This window comes from Schistocerca nitens, chromosome 11 (genome assembly GCF_023898315.1).
Source record: "Schistocerca nitens isolate TAMUIC-IGC-003100 chromosome 11, iqSchNite1.1, whole genome shotgun sequence".
Classification (NCBI taxonomy): Eukaryota; Metazoa; Arthropoda; class Insecta; order Orthoptera; family Acrididae; genus Schistocerca; species Schistocerca nitens.
Window position 1 is genome coordinate 57,740,816 of NC_064624.1, and position 27,795 is coordinate 57,768,610.

The following is a 27,795-nucleotide window of genomic DNA, read 5'->3' on the forward strand; positions in this document are numbered from 1 at the left end:
ATAGATGCACTCACTGTGGTCGGATGTGACAAAAAATAAACAAATTATCTTGATCCATAAATGGCAATAATCGAGAAGCAAATACAATTGCCTTTCATACTAGCAAACATTGTACACATCGTGGAAAGTTACTCTATGTAAGACTCCTTAATATTTAGATCTTTAAATTGGTTATAAGTTTTTATGAAATATTGCATGGAGAGAAAATAGCCCTGTAGAGAGTATATATTATCATCCACAATGTTCTGTATATCCTACCACAGAGGAAAAGATTAAATGATGGAATATTTAGTTTTATCTACAGAGCTTTGAATCGGATTAGGATTACCAACTAATCTTCTAATTTATTGAATAATAAACATGACAGTTTGATTGCTCTTATAAAGGCCACCTTTTCATTAAAAAAGAAGTGAGGGGGTCCTAGAGTTGAGAAATCATTTTTATTTGCTCATTATTTGTATTACTCCATAGTGTTGCTGGCGCCACTACAAAGACAAGGTACGAGGGTACAGTCTACATGTAGAAGAATGCATAACTGTTCTAGAGCTGAGTTGTTTATGGGAAAATCATGATCAATACTACCAAATTAACTAGCCTATCTATAACACACACATTACTAAAATATTGTACTTTCACATCATTTTTATTTTATATTAATGGTGTGTGCCACTTTACACAGAAATGTGATAAAAAGTCTCATCTTTTTAGCACAGTACCAATCGCTACTGACGAGTATGCGAGATAATAATTTGACAGACACTAAAGCATTCATTTGGTTTATTGGAAAAGAGCCAGCAATAACCTCTAGTCATCTACAAAAGGTTTGTACAAGGAAGGAAAATACGTACTGTCGCTATTGATTACGTCCTATTTTCTTAAATAACTCTCTGGACACTGAAGCTTCTCAGTGGATGACTCGGTACAAGACAGCTGTCAAATGTGCAGATAAAGGAATTTCTTCCTTCCACATTTCTGCATGCAAAATAATGTTCGTAGTTCCTGCGCAACGCAATATGGGATTTCAGCCCAAACACGAAACTAAGACATTATAGTTTGAATAGTTAACATAGCTGCCACCAGTGGTCGATGTATTTTCTGTCAGTTTTCCCGTACAGACTTCTTGCCGCACACACACAAATTTGTACGCGAGAGCTCATTATCTCTATCGGCGACCACACAAAGATCGAGTTTTCCTACAAATAATGAAGTATACTGGGCTTTTCCTCAATTACACGTTAATTTATTTGCGATGCTTCCACTTTCTTACCACCTTGCATTCCAATCCCTCGTTACACCATTTGTAATTTCTATTTTGTATACGTATTACGTATCTTTGCCAGTGATCGGCAGTCTTGTTAATGTCTACTAACCTCTTTGCCGAGGAGTATCTGCTGCTTGTAAGATAGTGAACAACTGTGTCGACGCCCAAGTGTGTTGAATTAGTAAGTATTTGGTATACTTGTTGGCGACTTTTTTTGCGCACGAAAACATATACATTGCAGGAAAGCGAAGACCGGCGACGTGATTCAAGATCTGTCTGGTGACCGTGTGATTAGCAAGTGGTGTTTTGTTGTAACTAGGCATGTCAATGTTTTTGTCAGTAGTGTCCTGTGGACAAGTGTGTAGCCATTTTCTTTTCTTGGATAACATTTTTGAGCGATTGGTTGTAAGATTTTGCTTGCTTCCGTTTGCAGAAGACAATTTCCGAAGTATCTGCTTTTCTGCTAATGCAAAATAGCAACTCACAACACAGAGGAATGTGTGTCCCAACCGGAAGTAGAATGAAATATGTAGCGACCCACCTTCGACAGATAGCTACTCCTACGTTTAGGGATGAAGTCATAGCCCACAGTTACGGTGGATGGTTTAATCTTAAACTTTTACAAGCAGTTTCTCGACGTAGGATTTACGTGGAAAGTATTATATGGTATTAACTCTTGTTTAAGCGACGTGGGAACCATTGGTAAAATTTGGTTACTACTTTTGTTACCCAGTTTCAAATCCTGCTTAGTTTTGATCGTATTTGTTTGTTAAACAGTGGATATAAGTATTCTGTAGTATGTTGTACAACCTGTATCTTCCTGCTTTAAAAATTATAATTCAAAAGAAAATTTCATCCGAGTTTGTGGGCATAGTGACTCAGAAAGTGCCTGGAACGTAATTGTACCTGTTACTGAAATAAGTAATTATCCCTGCGGAAGCGTATGGCTTAAGCGTGTGTTTATTTAAGGATTGACTTCATATTCGTTTGATGCGATTGTATTACTGAATTGACTCCCCACGCCCACATCCTCTCAAATGGCAAAAGTTCGTTTAATTGCATGTGATATCAGGAAACTCACCTGAATTTAGTTATCTAACAAGTTTATTCGTAGTTGTATTAGAAGTAAAATGAAACGTAGTAGCTTTTGGTTGACACAAGGAATGCGTAGAATGCTACATAGCAGAGCTGAAGAACATCGATATTTGCCACCGTCGTAGCACAACAGAAAGTGAGACACCCACACACAGCTTTAGGAACAGCTTCGATTCTGTGCTTTCCCCCACCACTGACTTCATCTAAATTCAGCAGTTTTTCTTGTACATTTTATTCTATGACATTGTCAGTTGCCAATTGGGAGATACGCTAACTTGTTTTAAAACGTGTGGATAAAAACCATACTTCAGTATCGTAAATTTCATTATTGATTATCGGTTTCAGTTCACTCACGAGCCATTTTCAGATCATTCTGAAATATTGTTCAGTGTGTCAGTCATTACACATCGTCGTTATCTAGTCGCCCGAAAATGAGAAATCGTAGTTGGTCATGTAAATTGACAACATTAATCAATCAAATATTGTTACAGTATAGCCACAGTGTTGGCTGGCAGTTGTCTCACATACATTTCCTTGTTCGTGTTATGAATATTAGAAGTGATACATTATTTATATCCACTCATAGGCAAAGCAACTATCATTATTGTCAATTGTTTGTGCACATGGGTGGCAATATGGCAGGTTTTTTTAGTTCAACTTTGCTCTATGAATATACTGTTGTGTAGTGATTGTCACACACTGAACAACATTTTAGATTGAAGATTGCTTGTCAGTGAGCCGAAATTGGTAATCAGTAAAGAAAATTTGCAATTTTGGTGTAGTATTTTTATCCACATATATCCCTTTGCATTTATTTTTCATGTACATTTATTCATTGATTAAATTTTATTTTTTGTTGGCACATCTCTTTTGCTTTTGTTTAGTTCAATTAATTTTTAATCAATAGCGGATGCAGAAAGTAACGAAAATTTATCTAAGTCACAATATTAAGATGTGCAACAAAATTCATATACCTTACCACACTTGAGAAGGCTGACAAACTTGATGTGTTGTGGCAAACACGCCTCATCATTAAACAACTTGTGTGATCTCCATGGTTTGAATAGAATTGAAATACATCCATTTTTATGGCCTTTTGAACTAATTGGAACGGATGCGGGTACTGTTGTTAGGTACTGAGTCTAGCAGTTCTAGTTGCTGTATAGCTAGGACATTCTTTGAAGGAAGTTGTTTGTGTGTGGACATGGCATAAGGTGTTTGTATTGAATACCAATGAACTGAAGATAAGTGTGATTTCTTCTTTGCCTTTTTGTTTTCAATGTAGCTGATGAAGGATATGTTTTTGTCTTACAGTCTATATTGTGTAAAATATTTAAATAAACATAAGCAGTTTTTCTCGAGATACAATGGCGGCTGTATTTATAGAGTAAGGCTTGTTTGAAATTACCAAAAATTACAGACCTTTCCCAACCCAAGCACAAGTAGACCATGATGTAGTTGAACAACACAGATGTGGATCTGTTTCAAATTTGCTTTAGTGGCATGGCTAGAAAACCTTTTAGAACTTTAAATGAAGTGTGTTGTATTGGGGTTCCCATCCATCCCAATTTTTCTTGGACCATCACTATTTCCTTTGGAGCCAGTAGTTTGCCTCACGTTTGTTCCTTGTGTAGCATGCTGTGTGTCTTTTTTATTTATTTTTAAACTAATTACCCTATCTTATGTGTTACTCCAGGAATTGTGTTTGATGTAGCATTGTTACCTTTATATTTAAGCCTCCCAGAAAATTACAGTCATCAAATAAGATAGGCCCTATTGATTTTCTCAATAGCTCATGACACATCCTGATGGCAGTGTGATAAGTTCGGTTTTAGTTGTCATAACAGTATTTTTTTTTAATAATTTATTCCAACAATTAAAGCTGTAATTATAATTAATGATATATTTTCTGCGGGTTAGTCATTGGCAAAGGAAGTGTGAATCGGACATTGAGTTGTTACTAGAATTTCTCTTCGTTAAAAGACTTGGCGGGACCGTTGACTTCATAGATTGTGATGTAAAATTTAGCATTGGACACTGAGTAGGGACATCGCATTTGAAGTCAAAGATAGTTGCTAAAAAAAATTAATTACAGACCCGGAAGACTATTTGTAATGTGAAAAACTACATTTACTTATCACTCTGTTATCCACAAACAGAGTTCAAAGTTGATGGATTATAACAGTGATATAATTAAAGTACCAGAACTTTTCGTACTCTTGAATTAAATTAGTCAATCGTGTCTCAACACACGGAAATACGAAGGCGCCTGATACCACCCGTCTGCTTTGACCCATGACGTCACAAATATGGCGGAAACGACCATAAAGCACAATTCCAATATGGTGCATATAAAGTCGTTACATACACATTATAAACACGAAAACACATCGAAAAACAAACACACACACACGTTCCACAAAAAGCCTGATGACACTAATGGGACAAGCACGGGAAATTGGGGGTTTTTGGGTGGGGACAAACTAAATATAAACAAATTTAGACACCCACCCCCGTACAAAACCATGCAAAACGACGAAAAAAACCGACAACACAAAACTCCCCAAATTTCACTAAACACAATATCTGGAATCGGACACTTCCCTTGACCTATATACCTCAACAGCAGCTCCTAATCCCATAAATTAGGATCGAAAACTTCCCCTGACCTATATTATAGCTCAACAGGCGCTCCCAATCCCATAACTTGGGATCAAACACTTCTCTTGACCTATATAGCTCAACAGCAGCTCCCGATCCCATAAATTGGGATCGAACACTTCCCAAACAGCTGTAAAACTTTATCAGCTTCAACGCGGTATTTCTCATCATTTCTCGCAGACGCACGCTATTAATTTTATCCTTCATATTCATTCCTGAACAAAAACAACAGATTAATTTACTCAAATTACTACACGACCTACAGCAAACAACACTAAATTAACCTCCACACAAAACCACTAAATCGTTAACTCACTGAAACAAATTCCACTACAAACACAGCCAACACTCAAACAATTCTGTATAATGAGCAAGACCAAACTGAGCCCATTACACCACACAAATGAAAGCCCTGAACATACCACCAGAGGGCACAACAAACCACAACATGACGACATCTACAAACACGCCACACTCACAAACCAAACTCCGCGCCGACATGATGTCGCGGGTCAAAGCCGACGGGTGGGATTGGACGCTTCTGTTGACCCCAACACACTTATATTCATTTCATTGTATTAAAGACTGGTTATTTGTTTCCAAATTGGTTCCTTTATTTGCATTTTTTTACCATCTAGTTAAAGATATCATTGTTTGTGTCTTAAAAGTTTACTTTTGAAGCAGAAAGTGCAGGATTATGTTAATGCCCTTATATTAGATTTTTCCTGAGCAATTAGTGTTGAGAAAAAGGATGTAACAGTTTCAGCTGACAACACAAATATCAATTATGGAAGTTAAACTCATACTGTGCACTAAGCTGTCCAGATAGATACTGCTTATCCATATACAGCTGATAATTGGGGAAAACTGTCAGTATTTCCATATTTCTACTGCTCATTCTGTGTATTCAATGAAACAAATGAGACACTTTTTCAAAGTCATAATAAAACTATACGGCTCTCTTATCTGCTCTTGCGAATCGTTAAAATTTTTCAAACTTTACAGTCTTGTTCCTACCTCCCTTTGAAAACTGTTCTCTCATGCTGAAGAATGTATTTGAAAGTCCCTCCCTCTTATTCATCATTCTCCAGATGCTTACTCACCAGTTAGGTTTCTTCTTATCCAAAAGTATTGTCTTTATTGAAAAAGATAATGTAACTGTAACAGAAGCCGTGAATGAAGTAAATGTATTGTTGAAAGATTTTTTTGACATAACCACTGTACCTGGCAATGCCATCTGTTGGCTCTAGCTGGTGATGTGAAATCACTGGGCATTTGGAAACTGGGCCAAATGTGCCGGATAAATGTGTGGGCTATACATTTGTAATGAGTTCAATTCTTGAGATAGTACATATTACAAAAAGAAAACGCAACTTAAGTTTAAAAGTAAGTTTTGAAATAAAGTGTAATTTAGCTGTACCAGTCTGAGGCATCTTGCCACGGTTCACACAGCTGCTCTCCCCCCTTCCAAAGTGTAGCTTATATTGAGTAAGTAGCCTGTTGGTAGTATTTTTACTTATACTATACTATTCAAAAAAATAGAGTAAAAAATAGTTTATCCATAATTATTTTAGTTAGAGATGATCCTTGTGTCAATTCAGATTCCCCGCGTCCAAGAATCACTGTTTCTCTAGAATCAACTAGTGTAGGAATCAAACAATTGCAGCATCAGTTATTTTGTATGTTAGTGTTCTCATTTTGTCTTCGTATTCATTTTAGCATTTCATAATTAAACATGTTACTTATGGTGACTTGTGCTGCTTGTGTGAACATGTGGGTGCAGTGATGCAAAATATGTAAATATTGTGTGTACCTACTTTTCTGTTAGCACTGTAACCACGTAACTATATTTCATTTTATCTGACAAAATTTGTGCTTTAATGAACTAGCTCTCCAGTTGTGCAAACCCTAGTTTTGACCTGTGCTGTCAGAAGGACGGTAGTCTTATAGCGATTTTTCCAATCGTCCCACTACTCAGGCTGGCCCGGTAACAGCTATCGAAGTATTCATTTGTGTGTGAAAATAAACTTGACACAGAAGTAACATGCACGAGTGTTCCAGCGCAACTCAGAATGTCAAAGCCATTGCAGCAGTACTAACATACTCGTGTCGTGCAGAGTCACTAAAAATGTGGTAATCTGCTCAAATATAAATTTATTCCACATAAATATTAATTACCAGGTCCGTACTGTTTGTAGCGCTAGTTACACTAGCCAGAAGAAGTAATCAAACAAAAAGTAACGTCAAAGAATACATAACAGTAAAGTAGACACACAGAATATTTATGTACTTCGCATCACAGTTCATTCGAGTAGCACGAGACACTAAATATCATTCTCCTTTTTGCTGTGAACAAATTCAGTGTATTCGACGGCATTGGCGCAGAGAGCAAATTTTTTCCCCTCTGTAAGATGTCTGAGGCTGTATCCGACAGATCGTCATTTGCTTATTTCGAGAATGGAGAGAGTCCAGACTGTAAATTAATAATCATTACTACTGCTGTAGTTCTCTAATGCGCCACTTAGTCGATAATTTACCTCTCTCTTCCCTTTACCCGTAAGTTGCTTCTTCAGCTCTGTCGTTCACATCAGTAGGTGTGCTGTAGGTTTGACCTCGCAAACATTAACGGCAGATTCCACTGTTGCAGACGGCCGTAGGCTGCAGCACACGTGGATCACGATGCAGACAATAAAGTGCGTCGTGGTGGGCGACGGGGCCGTCGGTAAGACGTGCCTCCTCATCTCCTACACGACAAACAAGTTTCCGTCGGAGTACGTGCCAACGGTAAGTGCTGTTCCGTTGAAAGTTATTTTCAGACCCTGACATCTATTCCGGTACATTGCAGAGCTCCCGTAAGTGTAAACGAGACCGAGCCGGTGATGATGCCGCTCCTTCCTTTGCGACCGTGTCGGAACTGTGAAACTGGTGTCGTCGGAAGTTGTGTAGGTGCTGCAGTGGCATGTTCTGTGTAGTGGAACATTCTCACAAGTAAAATGATATTGAGGTAGTTTTGACTGTACTTTCCAGGGAAATTTTTGTGAAATAGAACTGTGGCACTCTTTCTAAATATGATCACAGTTATTTGTTGTTGTTGTTGTGGTCTTCAGTCCTGAGACTGGTTTGAAGCAGCTCTCCATGCTACTCTATCCTGAGCAAGCTTCTTCATCTCCCAGTACCTACTGCAACCTACATCATTCTGAATCTGCTTAGTGTATTGATCTCTTGGTCTCCTTCTACGGCTTTTACCCTCCACGCTGCCCTCCAATGCTAAATTTGTGATCCCTTGATGCCTCAAAACATGTCCTACCAACCGATCCCTTCTTCTAGTCAAGTTGTGCCACAAACTTCTCTTCTCCCCTATCCTATTCAATACCTCCTCATTAGTTACATGATCTACCCACCTTATCTTCAGCATTCTTCTGTAGCACCACATTTCGAAAGCTTCTATTCTCTTCTTGTCCAAACTATTTATCGTCCATGTTTCACTTCCATACATGGCTACACTCCATACAAATACTTTCAGAAACGACTTCCTGACACTTAAATCTATACTATATACAGTTATTTAGTTTCTGCAAATTCAGAATTCCTGCCATACTCATTTATAATAAAAGCACAAATGAGACCATTTTTATAATCCTCATTTATTTAATATTAAGTTCCTTCAAATAACTTGGACGTCAAACAGGCTGACTTGGAGCAGCCAATAGTAAGTGAAAAAATGATGAAATTTCACATGTAAAAAAAAAAATTTTGTTATGTTTTTGAACTTCTGCTGCTACGAGTGTGAATCCTCAATCCTTCCTGGTCATGCTGACAGTTTTATGAATTTACTTGTAAAAGTATAGACAGTGGAAATTAAAATGTCCTGTGGTGCCTCTCATGCTCCAAGTCGGCCCGTTTGACGTCCTACCCCCCTTAACAATTTAAAGTATATTATATATTAATTTTCTTTATACAGTACAAAACAACCATCAAATATTGTTCATTGAGACCAAATGTTAGGCACCTGTCCTATAAATGAAATTATCTTATGCCATTATTGGCTGGGAGACGCCATCTGGGCTAGTTTGGCCGTCTAGTGCACTGCCCCCGAGTGAAAAAATTCTCAGACCTGGCGGCTGCGAATCGAACTCGGGGGGGGGGGGGGGGGGCTGTGACCTAGAGGCAGCAAAGCCAGGTGGTAGACCACAAGCCTCACACACACTAGGAATTACTCACTGTGAGAAGTGTAGTTCTCGGGTCTGTTTATCCGAGTAGGCTTTGGAGCTTACCACGAGTTGTACGTGCTTCTCCAGCAGTGAGATAAGCTAATGAATTGGTTAGCTGACACGTGGCACACACTTGATGTCGAGGCCTCTGTGTAAGTGGTAGCAGCGAGAACTTCCTTTTGCTGCAATTACAGCATTTAATCTTCTATCGAGGCTTTTCTTTAAGCTCGAATGCGTCAAAGGTGGAATTTGTTCCGGCCTTTCTTGAGAGCGTTGAACATTTACTTCTACTTGGCATAATTGAGTATGGTCCTGTCACTAGTTTGTACTGTCGTTATTTGTCTGACTGAAATGGTCCGGCCTGACAGATGAGCCCGTGTTTTTCTTGGCTGTAGTTTGCGATCCTCACACTGTGGACACTGCTATTCTGATTACTCGAAAAAGGTAAAATTCCACATTGCAGCCACCAGACGGTGAGATTGCTACTGTCTAAAATGCTTTCACGAATACCTGCGTCGATTCGCCCATTGACTGAAATGTTAGCCAGGGCCGAAATGGTGAAAAGTGGCCAGAACATGTTCCACACTTGGATACTTCCCATCCATTCTGTACACTGCAGAATCGTCACTCTGCAAAACCTTCCAACAGGCAGCAGCATTGCTGTTTGTAAGATTGTTTGTCAAGTTGGCAGCATAAGTGTGGCAGAGATATTTGAAAGTCAGTACTATGACCTCACTAGGGTATTGTACTGTCAGTTAGCTAGCAAAAGTGTGACACTGGTAAAATTTAAAAATCTGTTTTTGCTTCATCACAAGAGGGCACAGGTGGGGCAGGAAATCCGACTGAGGCACGAGGTGACACAATCTTTTCTTATAGACTGGATTCTTTCCTTCATTGAAGTTTGTTACTGCAGTGGTGCTTATCTCGAAGCCGTACGAGACAATTATTGATAAAAATATATTCTCTCAATCCGAGGTCATATCCGAATTTCCTTGTGGCTCTTTTTTTTTTTTTTTTTTTTTTTTTTTTTTTTTTTTTTTTTTTTTTTTTTTTTTTTTCCTCCTCAAGCTTTTAACAGCTTAGGCAAAGACTGTAAATTTTTAGCTAACATTTGAACATTTGAGACTCAATATCAGTATAACTTAATGGCCCATCATGGTGAATTTTCCAGTTGCACGTTGCCTTTTGGACATCTTCCAGGAGCCACTGAAATCTGCCTGAAAATTTCGTGTAACTATGGATGAAATTCAAAATGATGTAGTATTAGGGGAGAATGTCATTTTTGCTATTCGTGCAGTAAAACATCAGCAGGTATGATGTTTTAATTTATTGCTTCCCTGCAAATGACTCTGTTTGCAAAACATTTGTGGAGGGTATTCGTATATATCACTGAATTTACGTGCCAAATAATATAGTTCAAGAAGTATAATGTTTTATACCTGGGAGTTTAATTCTCTAAAGAATCGCAGGTGGAGGGTTACTAGTATTGACTAATTACGTGAAAGTGCACTGCACAGCTCTTTAACAGTTTGATTTGTGCAAGATACCAGCTATATTGCTAGTTTCTGGTTGTGATGAGGACGATAGAGCAATAATCTATTCAGAGGCAGTTCTCATTTGTGGATAACTCCCGATCACATTAAATGCTGCTCATCCTGTTTTATTACTTATAATATTCTCCTCCTTTGCGGTAATGGCACAATAAATGAACTGGAATAGTTCATATTTCCACGTTTGGGGACAGATGGAAAGATGTGGATGCGTCACTTTAGCGACCCCTCACAGGTGGCGATTGCAGTTCTGTCTGCAATTCAGCCGTTTCGCTTTACAGGCTTTTTCCAAACTGTGTCACATTGGGTGGTATTCTGGTTGAAATAGGTATTGGTGAGAAATATATTTCAGGGCAAGGTTTTCTTGTAAGAGCTATGAGCATTGCCTATTTGTGAATTTTGTGCTAGTAGGTGTATTGTAATTCTGGTGCATTTTAGAGAGTTGCTGTCGATAACTACCCATTTGAAAGGAATCGACTTGTGAGTGGAGAGTAAGTACTAAGTAGTTAGGTACAGTGTGCATTACCTTTTAGTGAATATTATAGACAGGCTCTGCAGCTTCATATCAGTGCATGCTCCACTGCAGAGTGAAAATTTCATTCTGGAAACATACCCCAGGCTCTGTCTGAGCCGTGTTTCTGCAACGTCCTTTCTCCCAGAAGTGCAAGTCCCGCAAGTATTACTGGAGGACGACGACGAAGTTTGAGAGGTAGGAGGTGAGGTGCTAGCAGAGTAAAACAGTGAGGATGGATCGCGAGTTGTGATCGGGTAGCTCAGTTGGCAGAATACGGGACACGAAAGGCAAAGATCCCAATTTAGAGTCCCAGTCCGGCACGCTGTTTTAATGTCTCGAATTTACATTCTTTACTGGTTCACTTAATGTGGTGATGTCCCAGCTTTGTGTGACAGTGTTACAATGATGCAAAGTCAAACAATGGAAAATCCAAGATGGAATAATGACAGTCTTATGAGGAGGACAGATTGCCTGTCACCATACAGAGGAGATGTTGAGTTGCAGACAGGCACACCAAGAAGTCTGTTAAACGTGTGAGGGCCTTCTTCTAAAGCGCACACACACACACACACACACACACACACACACACGAGCACAACTCACCCACATGTGACCTCTGTGTCTCCCTACTCGGTGTGGCCTTGATGGGCAGACCAAAGACAGTGGTCTCGTGTGTGTGTGTGTGTGTGTGTGTGTGTGTGTGTGTGTGTGTGTGTGTGTGTGGTCTGCTTGAGAAACAGGCATTCTGTTGGCCAAAAGCTCACGTGTTTAGCCTTCTTTTTGGTTTGCCACTCTGTGACTCGACATCTCCGTATGGCGAGTAGCGATTTGTCCTTTCCATAATTTTGTTCTAGTCTTGCTACAGGTTAAAGATAAGACTGAGATTTGTTGTCTCGTGGCTGTAACATTGATGCTTGTTTCGGCGAGAATTTCCTACAAAGTGGTGCTATGTATTATTTTTGTGCTGTTCCCAGGTGTTCGACAACTACGCAGTGACGGTGATGATCGGTGGTGAGCCTTACACGCTTGGCCTCTTTGATACTGCCGGTGAGTAGAAACTTCCAGAAGGCATCGTCATTGTTTCGACTGTGTTATTTCATATAAATTACCTGATTGCAAGTATCCGGACACCGCTGTGTGACGCGCAATTGACAAGTCGGATGTTAAGAGACGTGGACCTGTCAGTACAAAAGGAGGCAGAGAGTGTCGTGCTATCAGTAGAGAAGCGGTAACGGCAGAGTGGGTCGGTTAAGGCTTTAAATGTGGACTAATCGTCGGTTGTCACCCGAGTTCCAAATCTGTGTAAGGTACATTTCGACCCTTTGAAAGTTGTCAAAGTCAGCTGTCGGTGATGTGGTTGTAAAGTGGAAATCGGAGGAGTGGCTAGAGCTAAACGGAGACCAGGTAGACATCGTGTACTGACGAATAGGGACCGTCAGGCATTGTAAAAAAAATTGCCCGAAATTGACGGAAGGAATTATTCGTGAGTTCCGACGTTCTACCGGCAGGCCAGCTAGCACAGTAATTGTGTTGGGGGAGTTAAAAAAAGTTCAGTGGTCTAGCAGCTCCTCGTAAGCCACACATTTCTGTACTCGGCATTAAGCCCCCAGAGGTGGGTGACTGGAAATGAGTGGAGTGACAAGTCACATTGTACTATGTGGGAAACGGATGGAAGGTCGCGGGTTTGGCAAACACGTGGAAAATGTTAACCTGCCAGTGTGGGTACTGGCACCGTGGAATACAGAGGAGGTGGTTTTGTAGCATGGAGGTGTTTTTTGTGCTTAGGGTGTGGCCTCCTTACACTAAATGCAGAAGGATGTGAACACATTGCACAGCATTTTGTATTGTGTAAAGGAGAGGAGCGGTTTGCAAACAACTGTATCAACATGGCAGTTGAACCTGTCATAAAGCACAGTCTGTGAAGCAGGAGTTTGTGAACAACAACAACATTAACAACATTCCTGAGATGGACTGTCCTGGCCCAAATCCAATATAACACCTTCGGGACAAATTAGACCGTCGGCTATTTTCTGGAGACAAGTATCTGACGTCGTTGCTCACACTGGTTTTGGCCGTCGAGGAAGAACGGGCTGCCATCCCTCCTCACACGTTGACACCACATTGGAAGTGTTTCCGGCAGAGTTCGATCTTTCGTGAAGGTGCAGGGTGGAAACACCCCACATTAATGTCTAATTAGGGCCACCTGTTCTGTTAAAAACAGGAGGTGGGCACTTGGCAGGTATTGCGACTGACAAAATTCGTGGGCATTCAGAAATTATTAGGTTCCTCGTCTACCCTCGTCCTTGCAGCGTGAGACTCTTTCGTCCTGGGGTCTGAGTGTCCTGCTGTACCTCCTTTATCTTCTCAGCCTGTCCTCTCCTTCCTGGGGGAGGAACTAGTATGCGATGCTCCTAGCTATTCATCCGTATTGCAACAATTTTTGAAAAATTAACTAAAAAACTATTTCTGAGGTATTCTGTTGCATCTGGAATGAATGTTTCAGTTGGAGCATAAATTTCTTGGTACAGACACACAGATCACGAAAATGTCAACAAATTTTTAAGTAGTGATGGCTGTGAAACGGCAATTTGGATTGCCGAGTGACACGAATATTGTGAACAACCCGTGTTCCTTATAGGAAGAGAGCGAAGAATGTACGATCGAGGAACCCGTTACTGTTCAGATGGAGGCAGTGAAAAGAGTCGGTGTGTCATTTGTGTTAATGGAACAGAATTTGTGTGACTGTACTGACAGTTTGACTATAAAATACAAACTATTGTCAGGAAAAAGACATGGAAAACAGAAACATATAAAATGGAAAATTATTTCTCCTTCAGTTAACTGAAAGCAAGTGGTCCAAAACAGAATGTGTTTCAAGTATAATTTTGTAAATAAGGTTCCACAGTGGACTCTAGATGTGATGTTGAGCATGTTTTGTAAATGCAGTAAGTAGCAGTTTCCAGTAAAAGTTGTGTGTTTTGGGCTATTTGTGTTTTCAGTTATTTGTGCAATCTTCGGTCTGTGTTAACTTGGATAATCAGCAGGTTGCAGTATACTGATGTGACAAAAGTGATGGGATTGGGATATACACGTGGTGGTATCGCGGACCGAGGCATAAAAGGCAGTGCGTTGGTGGAGCTGTCATTTGTACTCGGGTGATTCGTGTGAAATGGTCTCTGACTTGATTGTGGCTGCAATTGTCAGTTTCACATTGGGAAAGATGATATGAGAGTCCCGATTTAAGTTCTTATCGGTATGTGCACCTGGAAATTTTGTCGTATCGTCTCTTTCGTATTTACCTTCATCCGTGTTGTCTCTTTATTGGCAACAGCACTTCCTGCCTTTTACTACAAACTATTATTAATTTTAGTGAAAGTTTCTTTTGGCATTTGTTCTGTCAAAGCATCTCCACTGGGCTGTGGCATCTGTCTGTGCTTTTGCAAAAGGGATTTACGTATAACAAAAGCAGTACCAGATAAATAGCTAATTACTCAAAAGGTGACATATTATGTTGCAGACGGGCACAATTAAGACACTTACACATAAGCTTTCTGCCACAGCCTTTGTCAGAAGAAGAAAGAGAAACACAGACCATTCATTCACACAAGTTTCTCTTTGTTTTCCTGACGAAGGCTGTGGCCGAAAGCTTATGTGTAAGTGTGTGTTAATTGCGCCTGTCTGCAACTTAATGTGTCATGTTTATGGTATGTAGCAATATATCTTTTCCTATGTTGTTCATATTCCAACCTGGAGTTTCCATTAACAGTAACAGTTGCTATTATGAACACTGTGATGTTCCATTTTTGTGTGTAGCAGTTTAAGTACTGACTTAAACATTAAAAATAATCAAAGAGTAAATAAATTATTTCCTCCATTGACATCCTGCAACAATATTCTGTATGTACCATTGCAAATTTTTTATTCAAAGACAAAAGTAGACTGCTGTCCATGTGCATTTAGACTTCAGAAGGTAGGTTCCACAAGTTGTCTCGTGTTAAGACCATTACGCAAAAAGAGGGGCACATTGTCAGAACAGAGTATATGTTCTGTAGAAAGTTCTGCTGCAGTACAGGTAACGGGCACATCACAGTGTGGGAGTAAAATGGTGTGGCAACTGGAAATGTCCTCCAAAAGTTGAAATGTGCAGGATGTTACCATTCTTTGGGACGTAACATCTAAATTCAATATAGATCCACCTTGAAATTCTAGCTACTCACGAACCGTATGCAACATTGTGTTCGCCATTAGCAAAATGGTGCTGACAGTATGACAGAGACCGCACAGATGGCGGTTGAGACCGCACAGATGGCGGTTGGCAGTGGTCAGGGAATCTTGATCTGGTGCCGTGCGATTTCCAGCTATCTCGGGGGCTTAAAGAATATATCGCGGGGAAGAGATTTTCAAATGGTGACAGTGTTCATGTAGTAGTTCTCAAATTGCTCCATCACCGAGGAGCAGATTTCTATTGTTGAGGAATTGAATGACTGGTAGAATGTTTAGGCTGTTGTTTACAGAGACTTGGCGAATATGTGGAAATACGGCGTCTTGTATCTGCTGCACAGTGCCGGAGTAATAGACAGCTCTGATACTACTGTACCCTATGATCGGAGACAGTAAGGCCACTCCCCTTTGACAAAGTTATCTTGCCTATACAGCTTGTATATATTTACTAATGGTGTACCCTGGACATATAAAACAGTATTAGGCTGTCCCAGTACACTTTTTTGTATTTAAATAACATAGTAAACACTGTAAAATCCAGGATGGAATGTAACAATATTGTGAAAAGGAAAGTTGCTACTCACCATATAGCGGATATGCTGAATCACAGATAGACACAACAAAAAACCATTTGGCCAGTAGGGCCTTTGTCAACAACACACATACACACACACACACACACACACACACACACACACACACACACACACACACACACACACACACACAGCTTTCAGCCAAGGAGGCCTGTATCGAAAATAGAAATAAAAGTTGATGTAAATTTAAATATCGTTTGAAAAAAGACAGTTGTAAGAAATATCATATTTTGTATGTGGTTAACTTCTGAGAGTCAGTGATTTATTTCCACATACTAAATCACATTACATTAATACTCACATGTATATGTGCGTCAGGTTCCATAATACATCAAGGATGGAATACTAAATTAAGTTGAAAATCAAAGAATAACACAAAACACACAATTTTACATGTCACAGAATATTGATGCACACAACCACTGTGCTGTGGTGTGGTGCTCTACATGAATCCCTCTCCCAGTGTCAGCAGTATCTGAGGTTGCATTGGACACAATGTCCAGCACGCTTTGTCATTGTATTCTGGAAACCAGGTATTCTATTATCCAATTCGATGGTACCAGCTTTTTATGGCGGAGCTATACTGGGCGTCACATTCTTCGTTACCGCACCTGTCGGTTGTCGTATCTCGTCGGCATCGTGTCGGACGTGTAATTGCAGTATTGCGTATTTATCTTTGGCAGATGCGGGCCCGGCCGTCTTCGTCGCATCTCGCATATCGTAGAAGGCAGATTTGAGTCTTCCGACGGATACGGTGGTAGGCACACCTCTGATGTCTATCTTAAGTGTTGTCGCATCCACCGAGCACTTTGTATGGCCCGCTGTACGGCAGCTGCAGTGGCTTCCACGTCGTGTCATTCCGTACGAGTACACGGTTGCAGCTGGAGAGGTCTTCGAATGTGAACAGGAATCTTCCACTTTGCTCTGTAGATGTGACAGGCTGCAGCTGTCGAATGTCTACAAATTAGATTGCTCACAAATCACTTGTGCAACACATCCTAGAATATTGCTCAAGTATGGGAGACCTGTACCGGACAGGACTAACAGGTGATATTAAACATATACAGAGAAGGGCAGCACGAATGATCACAGGTTTGTTTAATCCTCGGGAGAGTGTCCCAAAGATACCGAAGGAACTGAAATGGGAGATTCTTGAAGACAGGCATAAACTATCCCGAGAATGTCGATTAACAAAGCTTCAAGAACAGGCTTTAAATGGTTACTCTGGGGATATACTAAAACTTCTTATATATCACTCGCACAGGGATTGTGAGGATAAGTTAGGATAATAACTGCACGCATGAGGCATTCGGTCAATCGTTCTTCACTCGCTCTATGTGTGAATGGAACTGGAAGAAACCCTAATAACTGGTACATTCTGCCATCTGTCTCGAGGTTGTTTGCAGAGTACGGATGTGGATGGAGATGTGCATTTGTAATTTGGTGAATAACTCTCACGCATCTGCTGCATTATCTGTCACAATGTGTATGAACTCCCCTGATAGGCACAGTGTTTGTCTGTACACTAATACAGCTGCTGTAGCCTTCAGGTCGTTCTTAAATGATGTACGGAGGTCGAGGAGCAAAGTGGATAAAGTCTCCGTCCAAATTTGTGTGGCACAATACCAAAGGCCCGAATCGAGTTGGCGATGCGGATGTTCTACTGTTCTGCCTACTGTCGTACGATAAGCAGTAGTACGGACGCACTCGGTGCCTGCGTAACCGGCCGATGCTTCGAATAGGTAACTGCCTCGCAAACTTGCATTCTGTGTGTCGGAACGGTCACAGTTGTTAGAATCTGCTTACATCGTATCAGACTGAGCACTGCATAGGGAGCCTGAGGTAACTCCAGGAAAACAGGTGCTTCACATCAGAACGTGATGGGCTCGAGGGGCACGTTACGTAACCTCAGACACTCCCGGCTCCACGAGATAATGTTTACGGGTTCAGACGAGTTGTCACGTCAGGAGACGAGGTATACGGCTTTGGATTGGGCACAGTCATCTCTCGATTCCGGGTACGTACCTCCGGCCGTAATCAGTTAGAGAAAATGACATTCAGAAGTTCGTATCGGCCACCGTATCGTGGCTCTCGATTCGGAGACCTGGATGAGCAACCTTTCCAGGTTTGCAGATTCTGTAATATATGAAGCGTGAAATAACATCCCGAGTTGAAAATAAAAAAATAACACAACACACAGAATTGTACATGACACGGTATATCTAAGCACGCTGTCACTGTGCTTGTCATCGTGGAGTGATGCTCTACGTGTACGTAGCTGCGCCACATTCTTCAGATCACCGGTTTAAAAAAAATGTAAATTACATTCCATTGTCATTTCTCATCAATGTGATATTCTTGGGAAATCAGTGTGCCACGAATGGCATTAATTAACAACAGCAGAATGGTACATCTCCGTAGAACGAATGTTAGCAGTCACAGAATAGATTTGTTGACAGTAGTTTTTCGTGCCGAGCTGTCTTGTTCAGATTCCTCTTCCTCCTCCTCCTCCCCATCATCCAGCATTACTCTCTGTGTGCCGGTCGGTCGCTCACTGCTGAGGTGTGAGCATGAGCGAGCTCGCACGAGTGGTTCGGTAACGAGCCTGCTGCAAACTGTAGACTACTAGCTTTCCAGTAATGTCAATTAATTCTAGATTGTTATGTGTACAAAATCTTAATGGATTGACCACTAGATCAAGATTCTTGGATAATTAAATCTTATGCTTATTTCGATGTTAAGAGAGACTATGCACACATCACTGATTAGGTGAAAAAATTCCATTAATAACATAGTATTTGTGTATTTTTGATCATCGTATCTTAATTATACACAAGTTGCTAAGCTTGAAATAATAACCTACCAATTATTTATGTACTTTTATTCATGAAACATGCACTGCAAAAGCTCTCCAGTTTCTCAATTACTAATCATTTTAATGCCAATAGGTATAGTTTATGACTAACCCAGCAATGTATTTGTAGGCTTTGACTTGACTATTATATTTGTCTCTTGTTAACTTCCATAAATTCTTATTCTCTTTCTTTTTTAAGATAAAACTGTTACAGAGACTACTATTATTACTCATTATACCTATGCTGACAGTATAACAACTCCATGTTATTAATTGCAGATGCAAAACTTCTAATAAAATTCTCATCCTAACCCTTTTTAATCAAAGAGATCTGTGAAATCTTTTCCCAAAATCTAATATTTGATAACTACTGCTATACTTTCTTTAATAAAATATTGTTTCTTTAGCATTTGTTGTTTTTCAGTTTCTATTATTCTTTATTTTTATTTATCTTTCAAATAATAAAGATATTTCTGTTCTCCTGTTGGGATCTTTCATTCATTTCAGTGGAAAATTTATTTATTTCCTATCAGTAATGTTTGCACTCCAAATTTATTTATAGATCTTTATTTCATCAGCATGACGATGATACAAGTGAACAGGCGCTATCAAAAGTTAAACCCATGAGAAATACCGTATTTACTCTAATCTAAGCCGCACCTGAAAAATGACTCAAAATAAAGGAAAAAAAATTTTCCCGAACCTAAGCCGCACCTGAAATTTGAAACTCAAAATTCAAGGGGAGAGAAAAGTTTTAGGCCGCACCTCCAAATCAAAACAAAGTTGGTCCATTGTAATATGAGAGACAATTTAGCTCGAATGAATGATGATACAGCTACAGTAGTTTGGTTAGAGTCGTAAACTTAGCAGTTAAGCTTTACCAGGTAGCCATTGTTATGTGTCAGGCGCTCTGTCCGTATTTATACGGGTACCCTTCCTTTTTCACGTGCTTCGTCTGATTTGAATCGATTGCTTATTTTTCTTTTATCTGATAAGTTCCGTTCTCTTTGTTATAGGCGTTTACGCCACTCTAAGCTGAAAATGCATTATTGTACTGTGTCATGCATTGTTTGTCGCATTCTGATAATGTGTGTTTACGACCTGTCGCCGCTCTCGGCTTGGCTTGCCTTTGTGCGCGCTACCGCCGATTACAATAAAAAAATAGAGGAATTGTCTCATTAGCGAAACAATGGCAAGAGACTGCTATTTGTTGTTACTTACACTGCTGCTTTCTTTGATAATGATCAACAAGAACCAAATAATACACTGTGTATGATAGAAGATGTTCTGAACAAGAGTTTAGCTAAAATTTTTCTTCGTTTGAAAATCTTTGCAGACGCCTCGTTTGTACATTACATTCTGCACAGAAATTAGAGTTATCTTAGATTTAAAAATCTAGTCAATTGCCGTGCTTCATTTCTGACTGTATCACTATTAGGCATAAGAATAATACGAATATAAACATGGCATGATATGTATAGTCTTCCGCGTTTGCTGTTGTCTCTCACTAGTTTCGTAGTTTATTAGGCGGACAGGATTTAAATGAGATAGCAGCAAACACCAAAGAATACATGGCAAAATATTTATCTTCGTATTATTCTTACGGTGAAGAGAAAACCGCATGTGATTCACGATTCATAAAAGTTCCTATTAGCAACCATCTCTTCTCACAGGTAGGAAAAAATGCAGAACGTAGAGTTGGCCATATTGACAAAAATCCCAAACAGTCTTCCCAGTCGGATTTTCGTAGTACATTGAAATGCAGCTACATTCGAAGATGAACAATACGGAATTTGTATTTACTTCGTTGGATAATGTATGAAAATGCAGTGGTCGAAACTCTGGGCGGAGAAAAAAGCTCGCCTTCCAACTTTTTTTTTTTTTTATTTACTGACGCAGAGGTTTTAGCGCCAGTATTTATCTTTGTGCCTGCAAAGCATGCCTGTGTAGCGCTACATATATTCGACGACAGAAGTTAGTTGTGGCGACACCTACCAACATTTTTCAGAACTTCCGCTTACTTTGCACACGATTCTAGGCCGCAGGCGGTTTTTTGGATTACAAAAGCCGGAAAAAAAGTTTGGCTTAGATTCGAGTAAATACGGTAACGGTAATTAATAAAAAAAGAAATGAAACAAAAAGCCTACGCACTAGTAACTTTTTGGGCCTTAACTAAAATAATGCAAACAGATTTTAGCCTCTACAGTGTTGGCTCTACGCAAACCCACGATTGTGCCCCACTTATTAAAGCCATTCGTCACTTATAGCTGAAAGTATAGTAGCTTCATCTTGTGTTTAATCAAATGATTCCAGTTGGGTACTGTTTATCTGTTATTGGGAAATACTCAACAATTAATGAGCAACTTCCACTGTACGGCCGCAACTTCAGAATATCGCTATCACAAATACTAGTGCCTGTTTGTAAATTAATTAAATCAGAGTCCTCTGCTCAACAAGAATTCTAAATCCACCTATCCCCAATTACAGCTGTTACTTCAATGTGTGCCAGTTTGGCCAACAAAATTGCAATACTCACGCTGCAGTGTGCTGACTGCCTAATAACATGTATAACAGTACAGATTGCTACTCACCATAGGCACAACAAAAGATGCCTGTGTCCTACTGTCCCATTGTTTAATTACACACATCCCAAACGCCCAAATTTCTTGGCTCACAAACAGGATATTAGTTAACATGCATGGAACTGGTCAGTATGATGACTGATTGTAGAGTAAGCCAAGTGCCAGGTATCAGTGTCTGGTCTAGGTACACCACTTACTACATCATACTAAACTACCAATCAGTTCTTAAAGCTTGTGAAACCTACAGTCACCTACAGGGATTTTCAGTCATTGATCGGAACTTAATAACGACGATCGGAATTCAGTGCACCGTGGAACCACCACTGGTAGTCAGTGTCAACCTTCGACATACCGATGTCTCCTTAAATACTTACCCAGAAACTAATACCCTGAATAGCACCAACCGAACAGATAACAGTGACGATTGGCACGACAGCTCACTAGTTAGTCTCATCTGCTGTAACTTCATTGCTCTGTAAAAGATCTGGCATGTTCAAGGTCTGACTGTTTGCCCGTGTAAAAAACCATCTAGGAACCATTCGTGAAAGAAACGTACAATGCTGTTATTAGAGTGAGTTTTGCACTCTGCAGCGAAGTGTGCACTGATATGAAACTTCCCGGCAGATTAAAACTGTGTGCCAGACCGAGACTCGAACTCGGGACCTTTGCCTTTCGTGGGCTAGTTCTCTACCGACTGCTGTTATTACTTTTACTGTTAATTCATTATATTCTGCAGCTTTTCGGTACTGGTTGCGTGGCCAGCTCCAGCGGATGTATGATCTTGATCGTTGATTGCTACTGCTGGTGGAGCGTGCAACTTTGCTATCTTTGGTCCCTCACTACTACTGGCGGCTAGTGCCACAGCACCGATATAACCTTCTTCTTCTTCTTCTTCTTCTTCTTCTTGTCTTATGAACACACAAGAAAAACATTATGCTAACATACTTTCCAATTCTCCACCTTATCTCACTGATGTTAGTACAAGAAATTAAGATGATGTAACATCTGTGATGACAGTTAAAACTTTTACGTTGCTTTTGGACCCGTCACACTGTGTCGCTTTGAAGTGTAGTGTGTGAAGTTCTGTTGCTGTTGTGGCACAAGCATTTTGGTTAAGATGTATTTCCCTTGTTGATTTCCTGGATTTCATCCCCAAAGCTTTGATTACTTCTTTACAATCAAAACATGTTATGCCCTGTAAATAACATTTCAAAGGTAAACTTTCTGCACCAGTTATAATTTGACATTAAATATATTTTCTCGACCTTTAAATACACCGGTAACTCCTACCGACTAGAATACCTCTCGTTAAGTCGCCGAGCCTTCAGTCTCTCGATGAGGACGCACGTCGTCACTCGGTGTAGTTCTCTACGTGTATAATAAAATAAAATGAAAAGACAATATCTGCATATTTATATTAGACATATTTTTTATGTTATTCTTTCCACAGTGTTGTCGCTAGTATTGTTCGTTAGTAAGAAGACGTTGGAATTTGCCTTATCCCCTGGAGTATCATTACGGTCACTAAATGTGTTATGTATGTAACTTAAGGAAATTTGAAGCCTTATCTTTCTTTAATAACATTGAATAATTAAAGAGAGAAAGATAGTTAGGAAGTAGGTAGCTAGTGATGGAGGGGGTGATGGGAAATTGGTGGCTGGAGGGGCTAGAGTGACAGAGCACAGGGGAAGCACAGAAAGGAGGGTGGCTGCATATGTGTGTGGCAGAAGGTCAGACTTATGTAAGTGTGCATGTGACCACGTGTTGGGGGAAGGGCAGTAAGTAATGGTGTGTACCCGTGATCTGTGCACATTATTCTTCTACTTAAAGTCCACTCTCTCTGGTTGCTACTAAAATTAGCTGCATTCGGCTTCTCCAGGGTTACGTACCGGGTGTGGCAGTGGCGGAAACTGTAGTTTACTGTCGAGCACGTTTCGTATTCCGGTATGTCTCTGCGTGCTTGTAAGATCAAAATATTAACTATCGTAAGCAGAAGAGTCCATAGTTGCTTGTACAATCTTTACATTGGTGGAATAATGAAAATTGTTGTAACCTGTCCCTGCATCTTTGTAAGCTGTTGGTATAATTTACAAATAGTGCAGCTGAAGAAGGAAGTGGTCCATTTGCTCTAATACTGCAGTTATTTGTAATATGTTTTCTTGTCATTACATTTCTGGGAAAGTTTTCTTGGAACTTATGCATATAGAAAACTATAAATAGATATTTTTAGTACTTTCTCACATTGGACAAAAAGTAAGGAGCTCTGCAATCGTATAGACGCTTGTCTCGATTGCTAAAATAACTTTATTTATCGTGATGAGACGCATTTTGACATAATCCTTTCATTGTGTCTGTGGTGTGCACATAAGGGGTTCTTTCAGAGTGCATCTTGTGATTGTAAAATTATTTTTGCCGCTGCCACTAATGCTTGTGGCTACGATCGATTGCAATGAGGTAATTGTCTTTGCAGGTCAGGAGGACTACGATAGGCTGAGACCACTGAGCTATCCGCAGACGGATGTTTTCCTCGTATGTTTCTCGGTAGTCTCTCCGTCTTCGTTTGAAAATGTGAAGGAAAAGGTATGTATTAGTTAATTGGTGTACGAGCTTTTTCGAGCGTATATTTGCTATTGTTTTGGTACATTTTGTGACTGCATCTGTTAAATATGGAGAGAAAATGTGTTGAAACTAGTTACTGTTTTGACTTATGTTTAAGTAAATTGACATATCGTATTTCGTGTGGGCAGTTGAGGTGGAAAAGGCTGTAAATCAGGTGGTGACAGGCAAACAGTTCTGAAGGGAACACAATATAAAAATGTACGCTATTCTCGGTTGTTTTGGGTGGTACAGTTTTTGAAACTGAGGAAATTTGCCACTGCGGACACTGCACGTGCGTGCACTCGTTCAGAAAAGCGCTCGTAGCTCGCGGTACGACGTGGAGCAGTGTGTCGTATCCTTTCGGCTCGTCTCTGACAGAAAGGTCGGTGGAATTTGTGAACACAGTTTGTATCCTGGGCGGTGACACCGTGTGTGGAGTACACTGAAGCAGTGCATAGAGCAGCTTCATTTGAGAATACCAGCCAGTGTGCGAAACAAAGTATATCGGTTGTTTTTGACGATCTGTGGCCCATCGGGTGACAGTGGTTGCCTTGCTTGTGTACATTAATTATTCGAATGGGAGTGACCGGACACCGTGTTTTCCACGTCACGTGTGGCAGTGGCTCGTGTGTTACTCGCCGTGTAGTGGCTCGTAGCAGTATGCAGTGCCGGTGGTGGAAATGTGTGAAAATAGTTAACTGTGGCTGAATAGACCCACTTTGCTTACAAATTGTAGTCTACCTGTGGTAAAATTGACAAGTCACTACTGTTGCTGGTGAAGTTTGCACTGCTGGGTTAATGTGCACTGTACAGTCCTGATCAAAAGCTTGTTACTCTCCACTGTCAGTATTGTTCAACAGCGAGATGTAACACTCGTAGTCCCATTCCTTAGGTATTGCAGCTTTTACATCGATCAAAAAGTTAGGTTTCCTTCCCTTTAGCATTTGTTCAACGATTTGGCATACTATTTCGATAAATTCGGTTTTCCTCTGTTGTCTTCTTACTCCTCTACGTTCGTTTCGTCTTCTTTATGTTTTTTGTCGTTCCTCAGTTGCTTACACGTTATCAGAGATGTGTTTGCTCGATGTCATCGTGTGATAACTACTCACAGGTCAGTGGGTGGCAGCAGTAGGGATCGAACGTATATATAGTGTGTAGGGGGATGTGGAAAACAGCGCAGTCATCGTATTGCGGAAATGGAGCAATTCGTCTGACATCCGATAGGGCACGATCGTTTCCAAAACGGCTAAATTTTTGAACTGCTGTTGTGCCACCGTGGCAAAATTGTGCTATTAGAAAGTGCCGAGGCAGCTGCGGTGCACTACGGTTCGTAGATGACGGGGTGAACGGTGGCTGCGGAGATGTACGCGGGTGAATATGCGTGCGACTGTCGAGTTCTGACAGCTCGGGTGAACTGAGGAGTTACCGACAGTGTCTTCCAAACGGCAGCTCGGCAAACACTGCTGTGTACGGGCCTCCACAGCAGGCACCTCATTTGTGACCTGTGCCAATTGCCGTTCTTCAGCAATGGAGGCTGGAATTTGCTTGCTGACACTGTAACTGGAAGTCTACTGTGTGGTAATGGGCGAGTTGTTCAGATGAATCTTGTTTCATGATCCATTGGACTGAAAGCAAACACCCTCCGACGATCATCGTAAGAGTCCAGGCTATAGGGGAGAGAGCAAGTTTCTTTGTGGTATTTCCTATGTGATCTTGTCACTCTGGAAGGCACACGGATCGACACAGATGCACGTGTCCCAGGGAACCACGTCCACCTCTGTACGCAGTTTGCTTATCCTCGGCACAGTGGCTTCTGCCGACGTGTCGCACGCCTCGCAGTGTACGTGTGTGGTTCGAAGAGCACCGGGATGAGTTTACCGTACTCCCCTGGCCACCAAACTCTCCAGGCTTAAACACGATCGAGAATTTGTGGGAACACCTCGATCGGGTTGTTCGGCTGAGAAATCTAGCAGAGCTGGCCACAGCACTGGATGCACCGCATCCCTTTTGGTGTCTTCCAAAAACTCATTGACTCTCTTCTTGCACATATTGCAGCAGTCCTCACAGCAAAAGGTGTTTATTAAAGCTTTTGGCAGCTGGTCACATTAATGTGACTGGACTGTGTATAATTTATAGCTTTTTGTTATTGTCCTGTTGTTAAGTGAGAACAGCTTTTACAGCTTTTTACAGGACCAGTTACGTGACATTAAAGCTCTACCATTCCCGCTCAAGATTTGTAGTCTTATTTGTGCATATCGTCTTGCAGCTGTACTTAGTTGGTCTACATATCCAGGCTGTCCATTTTTTGTGCTTTACAGACACATTTCGACTTAATACCTCACTTTCACTGTTGACTGACTTTCAGTTTACTATGCGTACTGCTTCTATTATTACTGCATTTTTCGTTCTTTTGTTTGTGTTTTGGTGATTGTAAAACACAAAAATAAAAGGATCTTAAATTACACCCGGATGCCACAATACAAACAAAAGACAAATTAAAAATGCAGACTAACATCTGGAAACACTACATACAGTAAGGAGAGTAAATTAAAACAGAGTTAACAGTGGAAGTGAGGTGGTAAGTCAGAATGTATTTGTAAAACACTGAAAGTTGATGTCCTGTGTAAGCAGACCAACTGTGTACAATCCAGGACTTTGCATATGCTCTAACAGAGTCACAAATTGTATGTAGGAACAAATAATAACTTAACCTGAGAAAACTTGTGCTGCAAGAAGTTGTCACCTGAGACAAGAGAATAAAAAATGACTTTAGTGCAGTAAGAAATTGGTAATTATTATATAACACAATTATTATATACAAAAACATGTATTACAGGTAATACATGTTTTCCTAACATTATACCACAAAATCCCCAATTCCTTAACCCTTTCAGACCGCACCGGCTACAACTGCTTGCGTTAAATTTTAGAGTGTATTAGCTGCAACGAAAATATTTTTCCTCATTGGAAACCTAGTGTGCGCATCTGTGCACGTTTAGTCTTTACATCGTGCACAAGTGCTCCCAACAGCTGGGCGTTACTGTAAAAATATCAACATGTGCATGTAGCAGTGCACAACAGCATGTGACCCCAGAATTCACTGAAGTTGTTGGTTGGTTATACTTCACTGTATAAATGAATATCGTTGTTATTATTATTATTTTGCATGTTAAATATTGAATTATCAAAGTATTTATTACAACAGCGAATATTTCAAAATTAATTTTTTTAGTCCCTAAACAGAAGCCAAGGGTACAAAGTATATTCATATACCTGTATAAATCTTGCATATAAAAATCATTAAAAAAATCATCTAAGAGCATTTGAACACAAATAAAAATTTTCCTTCCTCCACGAAAAGTTCAGGTCTGAAAGGGTCAAAGAATCAAACTCCCATTTATGACACAGCTTCAAACGTCCGATTAATATATTAAATATTTGACGTGATGCACATAAACGAGAAATAGTTTAGAGAAGGTATGAAAATATGCTTAAAGTTTGTTGGTAGCCACTAAGTGCTTTCATTATGAAACACTCTAATGCAATCTGGGTACTTTGCACTCCATTTTAAGCAAAAGCAAGTTTTTCGTGCATCTCAATACTATCACATCATATCTTCTGAAGGCAGTAGAAGGATTCTAGAAACTAAAGG

The 27,795-nt window shown here is 40.2% G+C and overlaps 1 protein-coding gene across 1 annotated transcript in view; it reads left to right on the forward strand.

The window, feature by feature from the left end:
• The first annotated feature begins 1,326 nt into the window (after window positions 1–1,326).
• LOC126213495 (cdc42 homolog) overlaps window positions 1,327–27,795 on the forward strand; it is a 51,644-nt gene continuing 25,175 nt past the window's right edge. The window contains exons 1-4 of the mRNA XM_049941326.1: window positions 1,327–1,442; window positions 7,665–7,801; window positions 12,267–12,339; window positions 24,016–24,125. Coding sequence (XP_049797283.1) covers window positions 7,697–7,801; window positions 12,267–12,339; window positions 24,016–24,125 — 288 coding nt within the window. The 5' untranslated portion in view covers window positions 1,327–1,442; window positions 7,665–7,696. The remainder of the gene's footprint in view (window positions 1,443–7,664; window positions 7,802–12,266; window positions 12,340–24,015; window positions 24,126–27,795) is intronic.